General features: G+C 40.7%; 1 protein-coding gene across 1 annotated transcript; it reads left to right on the forward strand.

Moving 5' to 3' along the window:
• Positions 1-1269: 1269 nt before the first annotated feature.
• Positions 1270-15847, forward strand: fam98a (family with sequence similarity 98 member A). The gene is made up of 8 exons (XM_083922390.1): positions 1270-1404; positions 6492-6640; positions 8341-8475; positions 10137-10318; positions 10617-10697; positions 10786-10902; positions 12809-12976; positions 14654-15847. The coding sequence occupies exons 1-8, from the start codon at positions 1367-1369 to the stop codon at positions 15314-15316; spliced, it is 1533 nt and encodes a 510-aa protein (XP_083778516.1). The 5' UTR covers positions 1270-1366; the 3' UTR covers positions 15317-15847.
• Positions 15848-22489: the final 6642 nt, after the last annotated feature.

The raw sequence follows: 22489 nt of genomic DNA on the forward strand, positions 1-22489 counted from the left end.
TTGTTCTATAATATACAGTTCATGGTTGTAACATACAAATCAGTTAAAAACCACAGTTCCTAAACCATCTGTTTGTACAGTTGATCGAAGAGCAAACCATCTTGTCACTCATGGTAACACCACCACACAAATGAACACAGTCCAGGTCGAGATTACGGCGTTAGCATGCTAATCCTGACAACTAGCCTCCGAGGAGAAGTGACGGCCAGAGGCTAGCTTACATCAAGACAAACAAAAATGTATTACAAGTTTAGTTTAGCAATGAGCATTAATAAATGGAGGCAGGAAGAAGGCCTTTAAAGCAGGGACTTGGGTCACTGCTGAATGGATTTCACTCTTGTAGATGACTGAGAACTATAAATGGATCCTGCACAAGACACACAATAACACAATTAGCATAGAAATTATTTTAGCTCCCTTTTGTCTTCCCTGTTCTTCCCAGCCCCAACCCCATCTCTGCAATTATAATTAATAAAGGCTGGTTTAAAGTCCTTCTTCCTGCCTCCCTTTATTAAGGCTCATGGGTTGACAACATGGGTCCTTTCAGACCTTAACAATAAGTCTTTAACTGTTATTTCAACAAGATTCAACCAGACATTTTCACCTGCTGTACCCAATGTTTACATCTGATTGTGCCCCGTTTACCCATTTGGACAAACAATTTCAAAAAATTTCTAATACATTTTTTGTTTGGCTTGATGTAAGTTATCTTCCATCTTCAACCGCTTGTTGCGGGGGGGGGGGCTGGAGCCGATCCCAGCTGACATCGGGGGTGAGGCGGGGTACACCCTGTACTGTACGCCTGTGTATCGCAGGGCACATAGAGACAAACAGAGACAGACAACCATTCACACTCACATTCACACCTACGGGCAATTTAGAGTCATCAATTAACCTAACACGTGCATGTCCCTGGGAGGAAGCTGGAGAACCCTGAGAAAACATGCAAAACTCCACACAGAAGGGCCCCAGCCGGGATTCAAACCAGGAACCCTCTTGCTGTGAGGTGACAGTGCTAACCACCACACGATACGCCGCCCTTGATGTAAGGTCTAAGTTTTATGGAGATATCTGAATTTTTTTTTTCTATTTTCATTTGGCTTAAAATGCCTGGACAACAGTAAAATGACGTGCTGTTACACGCTCCTGTGCAGTAGGTGGTGGTATTCACCTAAAAGCTGTTTGCAATCCGCCAGTCATCCAGAGAAGAAGATGAGGCAGCAGCATTAGACGACGAAGAAGAAGAAGAAACAGAAGCAGAAGAGAGGAGAAAAAAAGAAAAGAAAAACGTGTATCAGCTGAGCTGGCTGATGTAAAAACTCTATTTCATTGTACGTCATTTAGATCATAACCAGAGATTACTGGGATGGAGATCGATATTCTCGTCTCTCTTGGAGATTTAGGGTAAGTTAAAGAAACACCTAAATACGTCTGCAGCTGTTTGAGAGTTTCTGAGCGAAATGTGGCACTCCAATGACCAGCCTGCCAGTCTCTCCTATTATAGCCAGCCGATTACAGTGGTGCGGCTAGCTTACTTTAGCTAAACGGCTAATTTGCTGTCGTAGCTAACGTTAACGGTTAGTCTGATGGTCTGTTTATTATTGCTATTTATGTTAACCATATTAACCATATCTATGGGACTACCGGTATTTATAGACATGTTTGACATTGCTTAGTCAGCAGAGGCTGCTCCCGTCATGATTCACATGAGGAGAGCTCAAACACACTGACGTTACTTTCTATTTCACGTCACCGGTCCCAGCCCACTGTCTAAAAATAGCCTAACGTTACATGATTAGAGTCATTCTTGGTCCATTACTATTCTGAAATATCCTCTAGATTCTCTCGTCAGCAACGTTAAAGGTCCCGGCCAATGTCTGTGCTGGCAATACGTTTGGATATCACCTGTTTAAAATGGGGTTCATAGGCGAAGGCACGTCCTACCTGAGTGTCAAACGTGGCTCTGCTCATTGAACCTAACCTCAGTACTGCTGATCACTATTGCCAGGCTGTACTGATAAGGGCAGCCGAGAGCTGTCCAGGTCACATTGATGATATGATTTTTATATCAGGTGTGTGTTTAATGGCTGACACATTCTATTTTTTCCAGTTATATTATGGAGCCACATGACTACCAGGGGGCCCCAAGTTTGTGTGTGTGTGAAATCATTTTAAAATCCACATCTGATTCATCAATGTAAACATTCATTGTGCAAACTGCAACAACTTTGAAAACTTCAACAAAAGAGAAGACAACAGGAGTGTGAGTGTGAGTGTGCGAGTGTGTGTGTCCATTAGCTGACACACAAACACCAGTCTTCCTGGGGTCCTTTTCAAAAAGTTCAAAATAAAACAAAGATACACTGATCCACTTACAAAACATATACAAATCCAGTTCTAATAAAATGAAAGAAAAAAACAACAAAATGGTAACATTAAAAAGCCTTACTCTTAAGTCTGAAAAGTGACTTTAAATGTTTCTTAAATGCTTTTCTACTTGGAAAATTCCATAGAGCAGGGATGTCAAAGTCAAATACATCAGAGGGCCTAAAAAATAAATTTGCTACAAGCCAAGGGCCGGACTGGTTCAATGTTTACTAAAACATATTAAAATGATTGCATATAACCTATTGAACCAAGACTTAACACAGTGTACCGTATTTTATTTAATGATTTAATGAATAATCCAATATTTTTGTATGGCTCCAGCAGTAATTTCAAGTGAAAAATTTTCCAACAGGCTCACAGAGAAAAACAAACTTCCTTCAAAGAGAAAACACATGTCCTGTACATTAAATTAATAAAGCAAGATTTTCTTATGACTTGAGTTATTTCAAGGAAAATATTTTCAACAGGCAAACAGCAAAAAAGAAAATGTCCTTCAAAAATAAAATGTGTTCCTTAATATCAAGATAAATGCATAAAATGAAATTGCACGCATAATAAACTGATAATGCAACATTATGCTGCGCCTACCAATTACTGCTTTCAAATAGTAAAATAAGAAAATAAAAAAATCAATCAAATCAGTTTTATTCTTTCTCATGGCTCTTATCTGCAATTTTCCCTAAGTCCATTACCTGAAAAATAAATATAAATAAATAAAATAAAATACAAAACTCTATGGCACACAGACAAAACAATACTTCCTTGTGTCTTTGCCTTCGCTTTCCAGGAACAGACAGATCTCCTCACGCAGCTCGAAACATCTTTGCAGCACCTTTCCCTGGCTTAGCCATTGCACTGCTGTGTGATAGGGCAAGTCACCATACTCTATGTCTAACTCGCCCAGAGATGCCTTGAACTGGCAGTGATTTAAACCTTTGGCCCTAATGAAGTTAACTGCACATGTTATGATAGTTATTACATGTTCCATTTTTAATGCTTTACCACATAACGACTTCTGGTGTATTATGCAGTGATACGCTGTCAGCTCACCTGCGACGTTTTCGTCCCGCATCCTCTCACGTATTCTTGCCACCAATCCACTCCTGTGTCGACACATCGCTGGTGCTCCATCTGTTGTCAATCCCACGTGTTTTCCCCAAGGCAGCCCCATCTCATTTACACATCTGTGCCATGCATAGGACGCAATGCCAAAAACTCTTCTGTTATGCCCAGGCTGGAGTCCACTCCATGGATGAAAATTGACAGCTGGGCAATGTCAGTTGTGTCGGTGCTCTCAGCCACAGCAAGGGAATATGCGATCAAATCTTTTCCCTTTTCCACAAGCTGTTCTTTTAGATTGATGAAGCTGGTCTACACGTTCAGCAACGGTGTTTCTGCTCAGGCTCACGTTTAAAAATAGCTGCTTTTTGTCTGGGCACACTGTGTCACAAACTTTAAGCATACAGTTTTTGATAGTTTTCTCCCTCTGTAAATGGCCGGGCTGATAATGCAACTTCTTCTGCCAAAATAAAGCTAGCCTTGACAGCAGCCTCGCTTTGTGATTTGGCTTTTGTGAACAGAGCCTGCCGGGACGTAAGACCTCGTTTTAATTCTTCCACCTTCTGTATCCTTTGTTCCGTGTCCATATTCTTGTCATTGTCTTTGTGTTTCTTAGACGTTTCATGGTGCCTACTTAGATTATATTCTTTCATTACAGCCACACTTTCTCCACACAGGAGACACACAGCTTTGCCTTTTACCTCCGTGAACATGTGCTCTGCCTCCCACCTAGCTTTAAACACCCTGTTCTCATCGTCCACCTTCCATTTAGCCATTATTGGGGAGGGAGGTTGCTGAAAGTGGACATCTGCCCTGAATGCTGATGAATAATGAAGCCAAGGTGGCCCAATTGTGGCGCTGCTGTGAGTTCGCAGGCTACCGTTGCATTGTGGGGAATGTAGTTTTGGTGCGTGAAAAACACCAGCAGGTGGCTGTGGCGTGCGGCCCGGTTCTTCTACTAATCAAATATCATCCTGGGGGGCGGAGATAATTAATTCCTTGACTTTGGCCTTGAATTTGACACCATGCCATAGTGTCCAATAACAAAGTGTCTCTACAGTGGCGATCGAAATAAGAGAATACAGTATTAATTCTTGATTTATTCTGAAATATTGTTATTTTTTATTGTTCATAATTTGATAGAATATCTGCTGTGTCTATACCACTGCTGTACTAGCATGTTTTTTTTAAATAACCACGGCACTTAAACAAAAACTTTATTTTGTGAAAAAAGCAGTGAGAAGAACACTTTCAGATCCCTCCCAGTTATTGGTGTTAATTTGCACCTGGTGATAATTGACTTCATTGTTGAACAAACCCTATTTATCTGCAGCTCTCCTGGTTACTTTGAAAGATGTTGATCTGCACTAAGGAGACTGAAACCCTGAGACAGCAGGTTGTCCAGATGAAGGCCAAAGGGATGACCCTCTCAGCCATCAGAGAGAGGTTGGGTGTTCACAGTATGAGATTTCAAGAATACTGAAACTTTACAAGGACACAGATTCATTTAAGTCCCTCAAAAAGGCCGGTCGTCCACGTAAAACAAATGCACCAGAGGACAGGATTATGAGAAGACTCTTAATTGGGAATCGGTTCAACACTGCAGCTGGAGTTGGTCTCCAGTTCAGTGCTGGACAGGACAAGGATCTGTCTCTGCACACAAGTGTCTCACAGTTTAAGACATTTTGAACTGAAAGCCCATTCTGCAGTGAACAAACCTGTAATCAGCAGAAAGAATCAAAAGGCTAGACTTGCCTTTGCTGAGGAGCATGTTGTGTGGACAGAGAAGAACTGGTCCAGAGTGACTTCAGTAATGAGAGGATGTTCAGTTTATCTGGGTCTGATAGGAAACATTATGTTGGGCGTAGGACTGGGGAAAGACTGAACCCAAAGTGTGTAAAGAAGTCAGTTACATTTGAGGAGGAAGTGTCATGGTTTGGGGGATGTTTTCTGCAGCAGGAGTTGGGCCTCTTGTACAGCTACATGGCAGGGTGAATGCAAATGTTTATGTGAACCTCCTTCACCAACATGCAATACCTTCACTGCAACTGTCTCCAAATCAGCTGCAAATTTCATGCAGACAATGCCCCCTGTCACACTGCAATATTGAAACAATAAAATGACCAGCTCAGAGTCCAGTTTTAAACCCCATAGAGAATCTCTGGAAAATCCTTGGTAACAAAGTAATGTCTAAGACATCCACTACAGTTACTGAACTGTGGAAGAGAGTAAAGAAGAATGGAGCACGATTTAAACCAGAGCAGTGTGAGAAACTAGTGATGTCCTGTGGGTGCAGATGTGCTGAAGTCATTCAAAGCTGTGGCCTCTACACTTCCTGTTCATTTTTGAACTTTTCATAATGTGCCTTGGATATTTAAAAAAACATGCTAGTCAGCAATGGTATAGCCACAGCTGATATTCTACCATATTCTGTACAATAGAAAATAAATGTATTTTAGAAAACAAAAAGTATTCATACTTTCTCTAATTTTGATCTCCACTGTCTTTAAAACTGTGCCTTTCATTGAATTGGTTCTTGGTCGTGATAATGCAAGTAGACCTTGAGTCTAAGCTCTGGTACTGTAGTGGTGAACATCAGCATTATAACCAATCTGATTAGAAAGAGCTGTAGGATACGTGTTGTGAATTATGTTTTGAATTAATAGCAATAAACCACTGGATAACCTATGCTTGACATTCAGCCATCCAAGACATGAATGCTTTCGGTCAACACTAGATCTATAAGAACAATCAAGAGGAAGTCTAGCTGCCCTGTTTTGAGCTGTTTGTAATTTTTTAAGCTCAGCACCAATGTTTGTACTACCTGTCTGCAAATTGCAAGTGTTAAATAGGTAGCACATTTCCTAACAGCAGCAATACTTCTACCCATCTTGGCGATTTGAAAATTTATATTTTCAGACCACAAAAGTGTATAACTAAGGGTAATGCCCCAAAGTCTTACTTTATCATCTTGTTTGTTTGATTGTCCTGAAATCTGTAAGTTAAGTGTAGATTTTCTTGCGTTTGTGTGTGTGTCACTGTAGGTATGAAGGCCCTCTGCTGGATGATGGAGCTCTAGAATCTGCTGTGAACAAAGGAGCAGCTTCACCAGAGTTTACTAAGCTTTGTGCCTGGATCGTCTCAGAGCTCAGGCTCTACTGCAGGCTGGAGGAGAATGTCCACGCCACTAACAGTAAGGCATGTTGTATCACTACTGATACAGAATCAATAGAACATATTGAATAGTGACAGAAGAGTTGCATATCAAATGGGTCTACCCGCAGCATATCTTTTCCTTTTCTTGCAAGCTGAAGGTTAATGACTGTTGCAAAAAAAATAAAAATTAAATATGTTAAATGAATCCGTGTATGGTTTGTTATTTGGGTATTCTGTATCAAAACCAAATCGGAAACACAAGCAAACTGCATGGTTTTGTCTTTTTTAAAACCAGAATGGAAAAAAAGACAAAACAATGAAAAGGCGTCTGTTTGTTTTGTTTGTGTGATATTTGGATATTGATATTTATCGGTGATGTACCCCTCTTTCATCAGATTTGTCACACATTCACAAACATCTTATATTCAAGCCACACCTCATATCTACTGTGGTGGATATGATTGTATAAGTGCCACCTTTTTGAAGAAATACATTTCAGAAAATATAATGTTTGAAAGGTTGCGTTCAGCTGGTTTCGCGGCCGATGCTCTTCACCGTGAGGCACTCGAGTTCACATACTAATAAACTACATCAGCATCCAGGTAACATTTAGTTTTGGGTTGATCTGAAACCAATGGTTACCTTGATCTCATCTTAGAAAAGAACCAGACGTATTTATCAGGGTGTGTTCGCTCAATGCTTTATTGACCTCTACATAACAATGCCATATGACTACCATAGACTGTATGAAAAATGGACGTAGTGTCTCCGTAAGGGTCCGTTCTCTCATCTTGATCCAATCGTCCTCGCCTCTTGGAGGTGCCATCTTGTCAGACTTTGACTCCGCCTCATTTCCTCTGACCAAAAAAGGGCATGTATGTGACGTTGGGGGGAGGGAGATACGTCCATCTGGCTGACGTTTACCTCTGAGGAGAAGTGAGGGCCAGAGGCTAACTGTCACTCAAGAGGCCACACCCCTAATAATTCATAAACTTTAACCTCCAATAAAATAAAAACTAGCCTGGTACAAACAAATCCACCCCCCTCAGGGTTGTCATAGAGATATGACCTAAACATACATACTAGAATGTTTTTTGTTACAGGTCTTAAACAGGTTTAATGATGCTGTGAAAACGGCCTGTTTAACATGGGGGTCAATGAGAAACTGCTCTATTATGAAACCTGCTCCTAGTGGACACTCAGAGAACTGCAGTTTTTGGCACTTTGTTATTGGATCAACCAGGAAGTCGCTGTGGTTGGGGCTACACATTATGACAAAGAAATACTTATAAACATTGCGATTTTTGAAATGGCTTGTCATGTGTATTGCTTAAAATGCATATGATGTTACTCATGTTATAAGTAGGCCTATGTCTCATTTTGTCGCCCTAGGTTCAGAGGCCAAAGAGAAACACATTACCGAAGTTCATTAAACTCAATAAATAATGTAAATAACCTTATACCTGCTGTAATGAAGTTTGATTTCAGAACAACGCTTTGGACGAACCATACAGAATTGAAATGACAAGTATGGAATAATATGGATTACTGAAGTGGGAAAAATACATTTGGACAGTTTTAATCACTGTTACAAATTCAGCAGCGAGGGTTTCTGTTTGAGGTCTGCTATCACAACTATCGTGTCTGTCTGTATTGCTTAGACTGGATCTGTGTGAGATATTTTTCTGTCATGTCGTGACATCATGTTTGGTGTCTTTGTCTTTCTTCCCCTACTAGGTCCGAGCGAGGCGGAGAGCTTCCAGCTGGAGATGAGCGGCCTGCTGTCAGAGCTCGCCTGTCCTTACTCAGTCCTCACCAGTGGAGACATCACCCAGAGGCTCCTCAACAGGACCGACTGTCTGCTGCTCCTCAGTATGATAACAGCATTTTGCAACATCATCATTTAAATAGCAGCTCTTACTTTTTTTTTTTTTTCTTTTGAAGAAAAGCATTGTTTCAAGAACATATGAGGTCAAAGTCTGTTCCACTTTGTGTGAACTGTTGCACCACATCCACCTGTGATGAAGTGTTACACTGTCTATTGTGATGTGCTATGCTGCACAGGACATTGTCATTTCATTCAGCCACCACTAGATGTCAACAGCAGTCTGTGCAGTGCAGTGGCGGCTGCTGTTCTTTTAAGAAGGGGAAGCTCATTTTTCCGGCCTACATCATAAATGAGTTTGTTTAATTATATGTAAATTCTGCCCCTGTTCCTTTTTTAGAAAATGATTTGTAACAAAGACAAAGTCTCTGGGGATCTGTAAAGTCTCAGGATCAGTTCAGAACAACCGAATGAAAAACTTGGAAAATGCTCCGCTGGATGTTTATTCTTCAAGATCGCTGATTTGCTCATTTAGCTGTCAATCAAAAAAGGATTCTGCCTCAGACAGCTCATCCAATCATCATGCAGAAGCCGGGCGTCTGGGCCAGCCCACTGCCTCATGGACCCCCAGAGATGCTGAGCGTCCCATGGGTGGGACAAAGCCCATACCAATTAGCGTCTAGTTTTGCTGCAGTGGATCAACAAGTGGGCGGGACAAAGCCCAGCATTTATCCAATGAGCCATTGAAGTCAGTAGAAGCTGAGCGTCTGACTGTGTAAAGCGCTGTGGAGCTGTGGGGATGAATGAGAAGGAAGTTGCTCCTGTTACCTGTGATAAGGAGCTGATTCTGAACTAAAGATGAAGGCTTTCTAGCGCGTATTTGGTCAATGAAATGTACACACAGCAACTTTTTTTTTCTTTTTTTTTGGTGACATTTTAGGGGAAGATGAGCGTCCCTTGCAGTCTTAGAGCAATCGCAGTGTGCACTTACTCTTTCAAGGCTCTATATACATACACAGGTGCTTGCACTTATTCTAGAGGATTAGACCTACTCTGGTGGAAGTTGGATGGAGCTATGCTGAAATAATATTACAAAGCAAAAATGATAGGAGAAAATGAGTGCAACGGTTCATATTAAAGTGAAATTCTGATGTAAAATCAGTTTTTTTAAGACAGTTTTTTTTCATGTAATAACTATTAACGGATAAATACAGAAGAGTTGCTAACAGCCGGACACGGTTCACTAACTACGTTGTTAGTGCTTTGTTTTCTGTGTAGGGATTCTTCTCATGCTACTGCAGAGGTTTGCTGTTATTTTCAGCAGTATTAGTGGTTAAAAAAGACGTTTTAATGTCTTCACTGTACTGCCCCGAGCTAATCACTTTGCCGCATCTGACTGTTTGCGACTCTACCGGATTTCTCTGTTAATAGGTCATACACAAAAAACGATGGCTTACTTGATGTATGCAAGTGCCGATATAATGGTAGGGCAAATACTGGTGCTATTTGAAGCTAACTATTGTTGGACGCCCCATTTCTTCAGGTGGCTGACTTTTTTTGTTATTCTTCTGTCAGTGCAACTTCAGCCATATTTTCTAATTTTGTCTAAGGTGGTCTTATTTTATTTCATAAACCATTGAAATGATTTTGAATATGAAAGCTAAGCATGCTGTGATTAGAATTTAACCAGTCCAATTTTTTGTCTCAGCCTTTCTGGTGTCTGACTTGGAGGCGTCGAGGATGATCCTGGTCAATAAGTCCCCAAAGAAGACTCTGGAGTCAGGCAGCCCCATGTTCCAGGAGCTGAAGGGCATCTGTGTGGCACTTGGCATGTCCAAGCCTCCAGCCAACATAACCATGTTCCAGTTCTTCAGTGGAATTGAGAAGAAGGTCAGTTGCTATGGTGACACAGAGAGATGATGTTCTCTCACAAGAAAAACTGAATGGGGTTTAACCTGCATTCCAAGCTGGCGGGTTCCTAACCACCCAATCCTTCTATTGTTGAAAGTGCTGAAAAGCCTAGACATTCTTTAAATCATAGTTTAAGTTGTGACTCTGCTGTGGCATGTTGGTCTGAATCCCTTTTTTACACGAAATGTCTATTTGGGCATAAACCTTGTTTTGATGTATTGTATCTGCTCTAACTTTTTTTATACACTCACAATACACACATCTCCATTGTCCATAGCTAAAAGAAGCCATGAGTAGAGTCCCACCAAATCATGTAGGAGAGCCTTTGCTGAAGAAGGCCCTTGGACCTGTGCATTTGGTAAATACACAAAAACAACAACAACATTAATTAAATGACATTCTTCACAACAAAAAATATGATATAATTCCTTTTCTCCTTTTGCCAGGAAAAAATTGAAGCTATAAACCAAGCACTTGTGAATGAGTATGAAGTGAGAAGAGAGCTGTTGTTGAAACGTCTGGATTTGACAGTGGAGGCTTTTAGTTGGTCTGACAGAGCAAAGGTATGGGAAAACTTGGAATCTTCCTAAATCTGTAGAGGCCGCAATGCACTGATGAAGCACAAATCAAACATTTTAAATAATTCTGCAATAGTTAGGCCTCTCTTGTCCACATGGGTGTGTTCTTTGCCCTGCTGAGGATAGAAAGGAGTGATGGAAGAGGAGTTGTTTAAAGTTAAACTCTGTAAGACTGTCATATAGTTAATTGTCTGTTAAGTTCCTATCTATTAAAAAGAGCTAAAATAATGGTGATTGATCATATGACCGACTAGTGAAAGCACTTGTTGCCTTTTTGCCAAAATACCATCTGAGGCCTAGTTCACACGAACACGGGTATTTTTGAAACCAAATTTTTATGGCCCCCAGTTTAAAAAAAAATTCCCTTCCACACCACCGGTGTGATAAAAAATGTCTCTGTCCACATGAAACTGATAAAATCCCCCTCAGACAACGTCGTACACATGTCAAAGCAATAGGTGGCGATAGCACTCCTAACAGGAAGGCCGTTTAAGCCAATCACAAGGCTGAAAAAATGATTATTAAAAATAATAATAATTATTATTATCTTAATAGATCACGCCTCTGTTGCTGGTTGTAGTTGAGTTGTTGTATGAGACACACACAAAGTGCTGATAAGTTGCTAAGAAGCAGCAGTATTTTGGCTCTGTCTTCAATAACAGCAACTCCATCAGCTGGTCACGTCTAGAGTGCTCCACACGTCTCCATGGATACAACTGACTGTTTACTGTCGCACAGTGTGACGTCAAACAATGTCGACAAAAAGATGTGGTTTTCCTCGGTTTTCCTGTCCACACATGACTGCTGAAACTGGACTGAAAAGTTCACCCTGGACTCCAGTCACAAAAAACTCTGGTTTCAGGAGCCCACAGCTGCGGTAACGTGTGGATGAAAGGCCAAACCGTGCAGAGAAACACACAATTTCAAAAATACCTGCGTTCGTGTGGCCCCTTAGTGTCTGTGGTGACATTCCCTTACTATATTCAAGTGCGCCGCAAGGTTAGTGACCTCATTAGGTCAGTCAGCAGAACTTGATCTGCCCAAGTGGAGCTCATCACTGCTGATTTTGCTTCGTTCCATTGTACTTGGAAATCAGGAACTTCCAACTTCTGACGAGTAAAAGTGCAATGAAACGGAACGTTCAGTGTCAGACTCACTCTGATGTGTCTGACAGGCACAGTAACATTTCATTACTGCTGACTCACAATGGAGGATCAACAAACGTGATGAGATAAGGTCCCTGAGGTGCGCCTGCAGTTACATCTTACAGCACAGCAGGCGCTAGCGACAGCGTACCTCAATTCTTACAGATTACAACTTTAACTAGGAATGAAAAAATGAAAAAGGTGAAACATAGACTGAAAGCATGTGATCAGGGCCGCAACTAATGATTATTGCCTGTATTATCAATTAATCTGTGGGTCTTTTCTTGATTGTTTGGTCTACAAAACAAAGAAAGGTGAAAAACCATTATGAACATCATGAAATGGCTTGTTTTGTCCGACTGAAAGTCTAATATCTTGAGATTCACAGTTACTATAATATAAGAAAGCAGCAGATCATCACAGTCTACAAGCTGGAAATGTTTGACATTTTTGCCTGACAAATGACTTGTTGCAGATTTTTTCTTTTTTGTTACTCAGTATTGTGTGTTGGCCGGATTTCCTGCGTTATGAATGAATGAATGAACTTTTTGTTTGTGTCATACCATTAAAAGGGACTACATGACACAATGACATTTCTGATGATTGAAATTCAGTTTCTAAAAGAAAACAAGTCATTGCTGCAGACCACATACTACATAGCCTATATACTGTATGATGACTGCTATAAGAGATGTATTGCTTTCCAAAGAATGAGTAAGAATTCCTTTTTTTATGTCTTATTCCAGACGAATGCTTTGAAGTTGGCCAAGGTTTACAAGCCACTCCGTGTCGATCTGAGCACCAAAAGTAAAGTCTCTATTGCACACCTTCTTGCTGCTCGACAAGACTTCTCCAAGATCTTACGTACAAGCAGTGGCAAGATAAGAGAGAAGACTGCTTGTGACATTAATAAGGTAGGTTAAACACTATGACAGCCGTTTTTCTTCTGCCATATGTTCATGTGAACTTTCGAAGGCATACTACTTTTTAAATACTGTATTAAATTGTGTATATCAAGACTATATTGCTTCTCAAATATCCAATTCACCATAAAAATAACTAAAATCCTATTTTATTAAAGCATTTTTTAATTAGTACTTACAATAACAAGAGAAATGGCATCTTGTTCCTGAATTTAGTGGTTTTGGATAAGTACTCTCACAAATCAGTTTGAAAATCATTTTAATAATGTAACAGACTATGCATAGTAACAAAATGAAGTGCTATGAACCCACACATACAATAACGAGGCTAGTTCAAGTGCTGTGATAAGTGTCTTATGGAGAGAAAAAATATGAAATTAAATCATCAATCCCATTTAGGCCACATGTATGTGCGATTACAGTTTCTGTTTCCATGAATATGGAAGGGCTATTATGGGTTTCTTACATCGGAAGAATTATCAGTGACAGTCATGCTTGCCTATCTGTGAGAGCAGAGTGTTTTGATCTGAGAAGGGACATGACAGGGCCACTCATGTCCTGCTACGGATAAGTGTTCCCTTCTGTCGCTTTTCATGCAGTTCATTGACGAGAAGGCCAGCTCACATAAGTACGTGGTTGGGAATGGCAATAACATAGAAAATGCTTGATCTGAAAGATTTGAGTATTCCTTTGCTACCTGCAGGTATCAAGGGGCAAGTCTACGAATCGCATTTTCAAGGAGCGATCCTCTTCAAGGTCAGCCAGTTCAGCCTTTTTTCTCATGGTCGGTGTCCGGGTTGATGCGAAGGAAAGGGTGTGGAATGCTGCACAATCCCAGTCATATTCCGCGTTAGCAGGATTGTGTCATCCATTGTGTCTGGATGCTTGCCCCAAGATTGACCCACAATGCCTCGTCGCTGATTAAATCAATGCGAGGCAGTTCATGTTCCCTGTCTCACTTCGTCCCAGTTCATACAAATGGTCCAGGACCTCTCCCCGTGAGAGGCACCTCACTTGTGTCATCATGTCTCTCTCTGGTGCAGTTGGAACATTTGAGATTTCAGGTGACGTGATTTGATGAAGTCAGATACTGTCACTTGTAGCCCAGGTGAGGTTAAATTAGTCTTTTGTAATAGGCATCTGTTACCCAACTGATATCATTCCAGTTGCGTGACTGAGTAGTTGATTACAAAAGACAAAAGACAAAAAAGTTGATGCAATCCCTATCCACTTACAGAACGTTTGCTATCAACTGGCAGTATGCGCTGATATCTTTAATCGTCAATCTGAAGGGAAAACTTGCTGCTGACTGAGTTTGTTCTTCACAACATTCACTATTTGAAGACACTCAAATTATGTTGCGCCACACATGCTGTGCCTCCTCTACACACACGCCGCAGCAGCTGAAGCAGCAAACTAGTTGCTGCCTCTAGAGGACAGCCGCCAACCGTAGGCAGAATGTAACAGAAACTAAGCATTTGTGGACTCTGCCGGTTCATTTGTTGGCGTTAGCAGACCCCATTTAGCAATCACTGTTGGCTGTAGGCAAGCTGAAGAGAGACTCTGGAGCAAAATGTCACATCCTTTGGCGTTTCTCATAAAATCCTCCAACTTGGCTAGTGGGCTTCCTTTAGAACAGTTTGGTTTTAACATGTGTCAATTTTTCAGGTTCTAATGGGCCGAGTTCCAGACAGGGGAGGCCGTCCGTGTGAGATCGAACCTCCTCCCCCAGAGATGCCCTCCTGGCAGAAGCGTCAGGATGCTCCCCAAGGCGGAGGACACTATGGTGGGAGTGGGCATGGAGGTGCCAGAGGGGGTTATGATCACTACTCCCAAGGTGGCCGTGGAGGATATGAGAGAGGAGGTGGAGGAGGACATGGAGATAGGGGAGGTAGAGGAGGAGGAGGCGGGAGAGGGGCGAAGGTGCAGGGAGGCTGGGGAGACAGAGACAGAGGTGGAGGTGGAGGAGGGAGAGGCAGTTACAACCAGGGCCACTATCAAGATGCAGGAGGTCACCAGGGGGGAGGAGGGAGAGGTGGCTATGGAGGAGGAGGAGGAAACAACCAAGGAGGCTTCCAGGACCCTGGCTACCATGGAGGAGGAGGAAGCGGTTACCATGACAATCACCACCAAGATGGAGGCTGGCATCAGGATAGAGGCGGGGGTCGAGGAGGTCGTGGGGGCAGGGGAAGAGGAGGCCGAGGAGGAGGCTGGGGAGGGAGAGGAGGTCAGAATTTTAACCAAGGAGGACAGTTCGAACAGTTCTTCCAACATGGCGGGCAGCACTACAACCAAGCTGGCTTTAATCAAGGCAGACACTACACTAGTTGAAGACACAGTGAGGGGCACCGGAGCAGAGTCCGCCGACAGTTCGACTCCTAATCACACTTGAACAGACCCAGGAGATACAAACAGATACCATATATACTCAGTACAGGCTGTTTTGGAATGGCACACAGGGCAGTTCTAATGTAGCTCTTAGCTTTTTCATACTGGTGTGTTAAAGTTTTCGCCCTCCTCAATACAAATACAATACAATACTATTCAAGCCGACAGCTCTTCTGTAAATGGTCAGTTGAATTGGACTCTGTTTTGACCTCATTTTGACACTAAGTTAGCCTTATTGGACACTTTTTTGAAAGGGGTTCTAAGATTTCAGTGTGTGTCTGACATTAGAGGCGCACTCTTGAAATCCTTTATAGTTTCATTGGATATAAAGATTACTTGAAAACAGCTTCATTTTTTCAGTCTTCAGTTTGTTTCAGTAGATTTGACTGGAATCTCCTTTTGTTATTTAAAATATGTCATCTTGAACTGCTCATGGAAGACTGTGTGCATACAAATATGGATGTTGAAGGTTTGCATGGGTGTGTGAATGAGCAATAAAATTTAAAACGAGAACATTATCACTTTTTCATTTATTTAGTTATATGATTTTATTTATTTGGTGTATTCGATAGCGACAGTGCATGTTAATGAACGTCAGTGTAGATGTATAGGATGTAAACATGCAGGAGTTTGTGGTTGCATTCAGTGTTCTGATTATCAAAGTCAAGGAACTGTAAAACATAAAGACAAATTGTTTTTTTGCATTTTTTCTACAAAAAATAAAGGTATAAAGTAAGTGCATACAGTATTTTAGAATCAAGACAAAACTCTTTGGGGTAATGCCATGCAAAAGAATAGATGTTAATAAAAAAAAAAAAAGGGAAGCCATGGACAGGGATTACTTAAAGCACCGAGCCAAGGATGTAGTTTAAATGCTTGAATTGGTTTAGTGCATATACAAATTAAACGCTTAGTCATCCAGAGTACAAAATCAATAAAGATATCACAGGTAGATGATGTAGAAAATAAATGAATAGTTATGTCTATAACAATAAAGTCACCTAAATGACAACATTAAAATGGCTCAGCCAGTTTACGAAAAGGTCGGAAATCGATCTCTCCATTAAGCCTTGATTACATCATAGCATTGAATAAAAAAATCCAATAAGTCTCTGTTAACCCTTATGCCCCCCTCGGGCATTTTTCAAAAGTTTTTTTTTTCTATTTTCTGATAATTTTGGTCGTGTTATAGCATGTGGCATACATTTTGGTAGGAACTCTTATTTTTAGCCAAATTTTTTAAAATCCAATGTCTTTTAACTCTAGTTCTGCATTTTGGTCCCTTTGGTTCCCCTCGTGACTGAAAACATCCACGCACAAAACACTGCTATAAAATCATCATATGTCAATGTTGTTGTTTTTTTAAATCCATAAATCTCTTAAACAACTTAAAACCTGCTCAAAACTACCAAACATTGTCATTTTCAGGATTTTAACCTTTTGCACAACAGTTTTATTATTTAAAGTTTTAGTGATTTATCAAAAAAAAATATATAGTGCATATGTTAATATTTTTTAGTTTTTTTGCTAACAACTTCAACTCGGATCAAAATGATTTTTGGGATTTTATCCCCTTAAATGGGTATTTTTTATGCAGTTCAAGATAATGACTCTGGTACCCATCGACTTTCATTATAACCCCATTTTTTAATCTCACTGCCATTAAAGTATAAAATCATGCATAATAATAATGTCAGCATTTCCTCTTGAAGAAAAGTAGTGACATTCGACATTTTTACTGTATTCCACCATTTTCCCATTGTAGGTTGATGCATGAAAACATTGTAGACTACCAGGGGGGCCCAAGGTGGAGGGTGTGTGTGCGCGTGTATGAGGGGCCACCAGGGACATTATTCAGAATTACCTCTCACAAACACATGTGAAATGCTCTCACATATACAACTGAAAGATTATTTGCTCACACACACTACTGAAATGCTCTCACACATACAACTGAAACGCTTTCACAAACACATGTGAAATGCTCTCACACACACTACTGAAATGCTCTCACACATACAACTGAAACGCTTTCACAAACATGTGAAATGCTCTCACATACAAGTGAAAGATTATTTGCTCACACACACTACTGAAAAGCTCTCACACATACTTGTGAAACGCTCTCACACATACAACTGAAACGCTTTCATAAACACTACTGAAACGCTCTCACACATACATGTGAAACGCTCTCACACATATATGTGAAACGCTTTCATAAACACTACTGAAACGCTCTCACACATATGTGAAACGCTTTTATAAACACTACTGAAACGCTCTCACACATACATGTGAAAGTATTCATATACACTACTGAAACGCTCTCACACATACATGTGAAACACTCACACATATATGTGAAACGCTTTCATAAACACTACTGAAACGCTCTCACACATACATGTGAAACGCTTTCATAAACACTACTGAAACGCTATTTAAACAATATATGGTATATATACTTAAATATTTCACTATACTGTGTGAAAGCATTTCAGTATACTGTATAAAAGGATTTCAGTATACTGTGTGAAAGGATTTCAGTATACTGTGTGAGAGCATTTCAGTATAACCGGAAGGCATTTCAATCAAAACGGAAGGCTTCGATTAAAAAAAAGTGTAATGGCAGTGAGATTAAAAAATGGGGTTATAATGGAAGTAAATGGGCCATTTTCAGCCATGAGAGGTAACAGAGTCAATTTCTTGAACTGCATAAAAAATTTGCGTGTCTTTGAAGAGGTGCTGGCCTCCTGCCTTTGCTGTTCTGGGAAACAAAAACAACTGTGCACCTGGCAGCCAAAGGTAAACATGCAGCTTTGCTCATGGGTCATTTCAATAGTGAGCAGAGAAGGAGGAAAAACCTAAGTCAAAATGAAGATGCATTTCAACATTAAAGAGGCTTTAGAAATGGTCACAGATCCTTTATCTGCCATCGAGCTGCAGGACTCTGAATCTGGAGAAAATACAAGCTTCGAGGGGGAGTCTGACACTGAAAGCTCCACTTCTGTGAGTGCCCCTGAAAATTCCTCTGAAAGTGGAGATGACACTGAAGACTTGTCCATCCTAACAGTGAATGGACATGCTGCAGGACATGCTGCTAGAAATTAACACACACACACACACACACACACACACACACACACACACACACACACACACACACACACACACACACACACACACACACACACACACACACACACACACACACACACACACACACACACATCCAAAGCTTAGGTTCTTTGGTTTCAGATGTGTTCTGTCGTGTTCTCTTTTGTTGCAGTTTTTAAAGTTGTTGAAGTTTGCACAATGAATGTAAACATTGATGAATCAGATGTGGATTTAAAAATTATTTTACACACACACACACACAAACTTGGGGACCCCTGGTAGTCACGTGGCACATAATATAACATAATATAAGGTTTTCATGCATCAGCCTATGGGAAATGGTTGAATCTGGTGGAATACAGTAAAAATGTCTAATATCATACTTTTCGATGAAATGCTGACATTGCAGAATGCATGATTTTATAGTGTAATGGCAGTGAGATTAAAAAATGGGGTTATATAGAAGTAAATGGGGCATTTTCAGCCATGAGAGGTAACAGAGTCAATATCTTGAACTGCATAAAAAATACTAACGCAATCAAATCAATTTTATTGTCAATCTTCGACAAATCCAAGACTCTAATCACCAGCAAAGTTTCATCAACCTACTATTTATTATATGGAAAATATTTCATTTTTTGTGTTTTTTGTAATAAATCACTAAAACTAAAAATAATAAAACTGTCATTCAAAAGATTAAAATCCTGAAAATGATTGAATCTTTTGTAGTTTTGAGCAGGTTTGAAGGTGTTAAAGAGATTTATGGGGAAAAAATCAGAAAAAAATATTGACAATGATTTTATAGCAGTGTTTTGTGCGTGGGCGTCGTCAGCCACGAGTGGTACCAGCGTTAGCAAATTTAAGGGAGACATGAGGGTTAAGACGGTCAATCCACAAAATCAATAATCTCCACTTTCAAAGGCTGCCATAATGAATAGAATGGAAATGGTGTGCCATAGGGTAACCTGCAGTTTTGGGTTCTTATGGCATAATCGTGTTCTGACACAATTAGCTAGTCATTTTTTAATAATAATAATAATAATAATAATAATAAAAGTCAGAATTCTCTCATTTCAGCTTCTTAAATGTGAGTATGTTCTGCTTTCTTTCATCCTCTGATAGTAAACTGGATATATTTGAGTTGAGGACAAAACAAGATATAGGAGCATGTTGTGTGGACAGAGGAGAACTGGTCCAGAGTGACTTCAGTAATGAGAGCACGTTCACTTTATTTGGGTCTGATGGGAAACATTATGTTGGGAGTAGGACTGGGGAAAGACTGAACCCAAAGGAAGTGTCATGGTTTGGGGGATGTTTTTCTGCAGCAGGAGTTGGGCCTCTACAGCTACATGGCAGGGTGAATGCAAATGTGTATGTGAACCTACTTCACCAACATGCAATACCTTCACTGCAACTGTCTCCAAATCAGCTGCAAATTTCATCAAGACAACGTCCTTTTGATAATGATCCCGTGGATGAAGGTGCAGCATTACTGCACAGAGAATTAAATATTCGTCGGGAGATGATTATCAGGCCGCGCATAGAGGTTCTTGCATTTCCAGACAATTAGCTTTTTGACCGGTACCATTTCTCGTCACAGTCCATCATTTACATTAACAACCTCATCCATCCTTACACGTCCAACATTACCAACTGAAGTCATGCTCTCACATCCCAGCAGTTATTGTGCGTTGCGCTGCGTTTTTTTGCAAAGGGGAGTTTTTTTTAATAAAACGTCATAGATGCAGAGCACTTGAGTAAGGCAACTGTATGTAGAGCGGTCAGAAAAGTGTGCCTCGCCCTGAAACGACTACTAGTCACTTTTATCATTTTCCGTGGACATAAACCTGTCAGAGCCATCAAGGAGGAGTTCCATAGGATTGCAGGTGAAAGATGTAGAGATCCATTAAATGAATATTAAATAATATTCTGTCAGTGGCATTGTGCTGCAACCTCAGTTGCTCAATTCAGTTCAGTTCAATTTTAATTTCTTGTAGGATTTCCCAGTTTGATTGGCTGCATAGATGGCACACACATCCCCATCACGGCTCCATCCCATAATAAAGTAGTTTATGTGAATAGGAAGTTTATTCATTCATTCATTCATTCATTCATTCATCTTCAACCGCTTGTCCCTGTCGGGGTCGCGGGGGGGTTGGAGCCGATCCCAGCTGACATCGTGCGTGAGACGGGGTCCACCCTGGACAGGACGCCAGTCTATCACAGGACACATAGAGACGAACAGAGCAGACAACATTCACACCTACGGGCACTTTTAGACTCACAACATATATGTGCAGGTACATGTGGATTGACTACTGTTTCAAATGTTAAAGACGGCATCATAGTTCAACATCTGTCATTCTCTGCACTGTCAAGATTGTATGTGATGCTGCATAATCATTTCCAGTGTGGAGGCCAAGGGGCCTGGGTCTGTTCATGACTCAAGGATTTATCAGGAGTCTAACCTGAGCAACAGACTGCAACGTGGTAAGCAGCCTAAAGATTTACACAATACTGTATAATTCACTTGTCTCCCTCCTTTTATTATACTCCAATATATCCACTTTACATTACAGGAGAGTTTGATGGCCATCTGCTGAGTGATAGGGGTTACCCATGCCAACCTAGACTGCTGACCCCTTACCCTGAACCAGGCCCCCAACAGAACTTCAACCGGGCTCACTACAGGACGAGAGCCCGGGTTGAGATGACCATAGGCCTGATGAAAACCCGTTTCCAGTGCCTACGTCACCTCAGGGTAACCCCTGAGAGGGCCTGTGATATTATTGTGGCATGTGTTGTTCTTCATATTGCCACTATTAGAGGAGAGCAACACCCTGCCCTAAAAACTGAAGACCCTGATGATGACCCCATCCACCTGTCAGCTGTTCTGGACGGCAGAGCAGCATTGCCGACATCATATGCCATCATCACTTTAGTGATTGAGTCATCACCACCACAGCAGTCAAATAAAGACATCATACACATTCCATTTAGTCTTCTTTATTTCCTGCAAATACAAGCGCTAGTTTAGTTAATGTTCCAATTGTTAACATAATGAATATCATTCACCTGTGACCATGCACCTACCTCTAACTTGTGCTCCAGTATTTCAATTTCTAGGTCTTTCCTGCTGATCTGTCGGTCCAAGTACTGCGTTTCTTTGTCAGTTTAAAAATATAAATTTCAGCATGAATTTTATAAATGTCTTTGACTGGTTACAGTAACAAGGTCTGTTGTGGTGTGAGGGGGCTCCACCAGGCAGAGAGCACCATCAGAATCTGTTGGGACAAAAGTAAAAAAAAAGTCATATAAGGGATAGGCTTAAAAAAAAAAAAAAAAAAAAATTATATATATATATATATATATATATATATATATATATTACATTTTATAAAAGCACTTGTGTCTTGGGGGTGAGCTCAGAGGATGTGCTCCCCCCACAGATTCCCTCAGCCACTGGTCTTCCTAAACCCTGGCTAAGTGCCAGTTCCTCTGCATTCGTTAGAGGTGGCAGTGCTGGACCACCAACTGTTTTACAGGAATCTGCTTTCTTTCTGTTGGCGGAGCAGAAGTCTGTGTTAGTTTAAATAGGCTTAATTAATTAACAGAACATGATTTATATGAGTGACATGTATGTGTGTGAAAACAATTATATTGGGGATAAAACAACCGTGGCCTACAGTCAAACAGCCACTTACGGTAAATTTACTTTACAATGTAAAACATGCTGAAAATGAGGCGTCACCATGAGATTGTGCCGATGTTTTACCTGTTTGAACAATGTTTTTATGTTTCATCTTAAGCTGCTGCCAAGTGCGCTTCTCGCCCACGGGAATGCACCTAAATGAAATATATGAATAGGCTCCCACTCAAGCAGTTTCCCCTGTGATATTATTGTGATTGCAAAGGACTACATTAAAACTTACACACTGACCCGTCTCCCTCTCTTTTGCTGCTGCAGCGGTGTTACACTTTAGTTGAAAAACGTGC

The sequence above is a fragment of the Echiichthys vipera genome (assembly GCF_963691815.1).
Source record: "Echiichthys vipera genome assembly, chromosome: 11".
In the NCBI taxonomy this organism is placed as follows: domain Eukaryota; kingdom Metazoa; phylum Chordata; class Actinopteri; order Perciformes; family Trachinidae; genus Echiichthys; species Echiichthys vipera.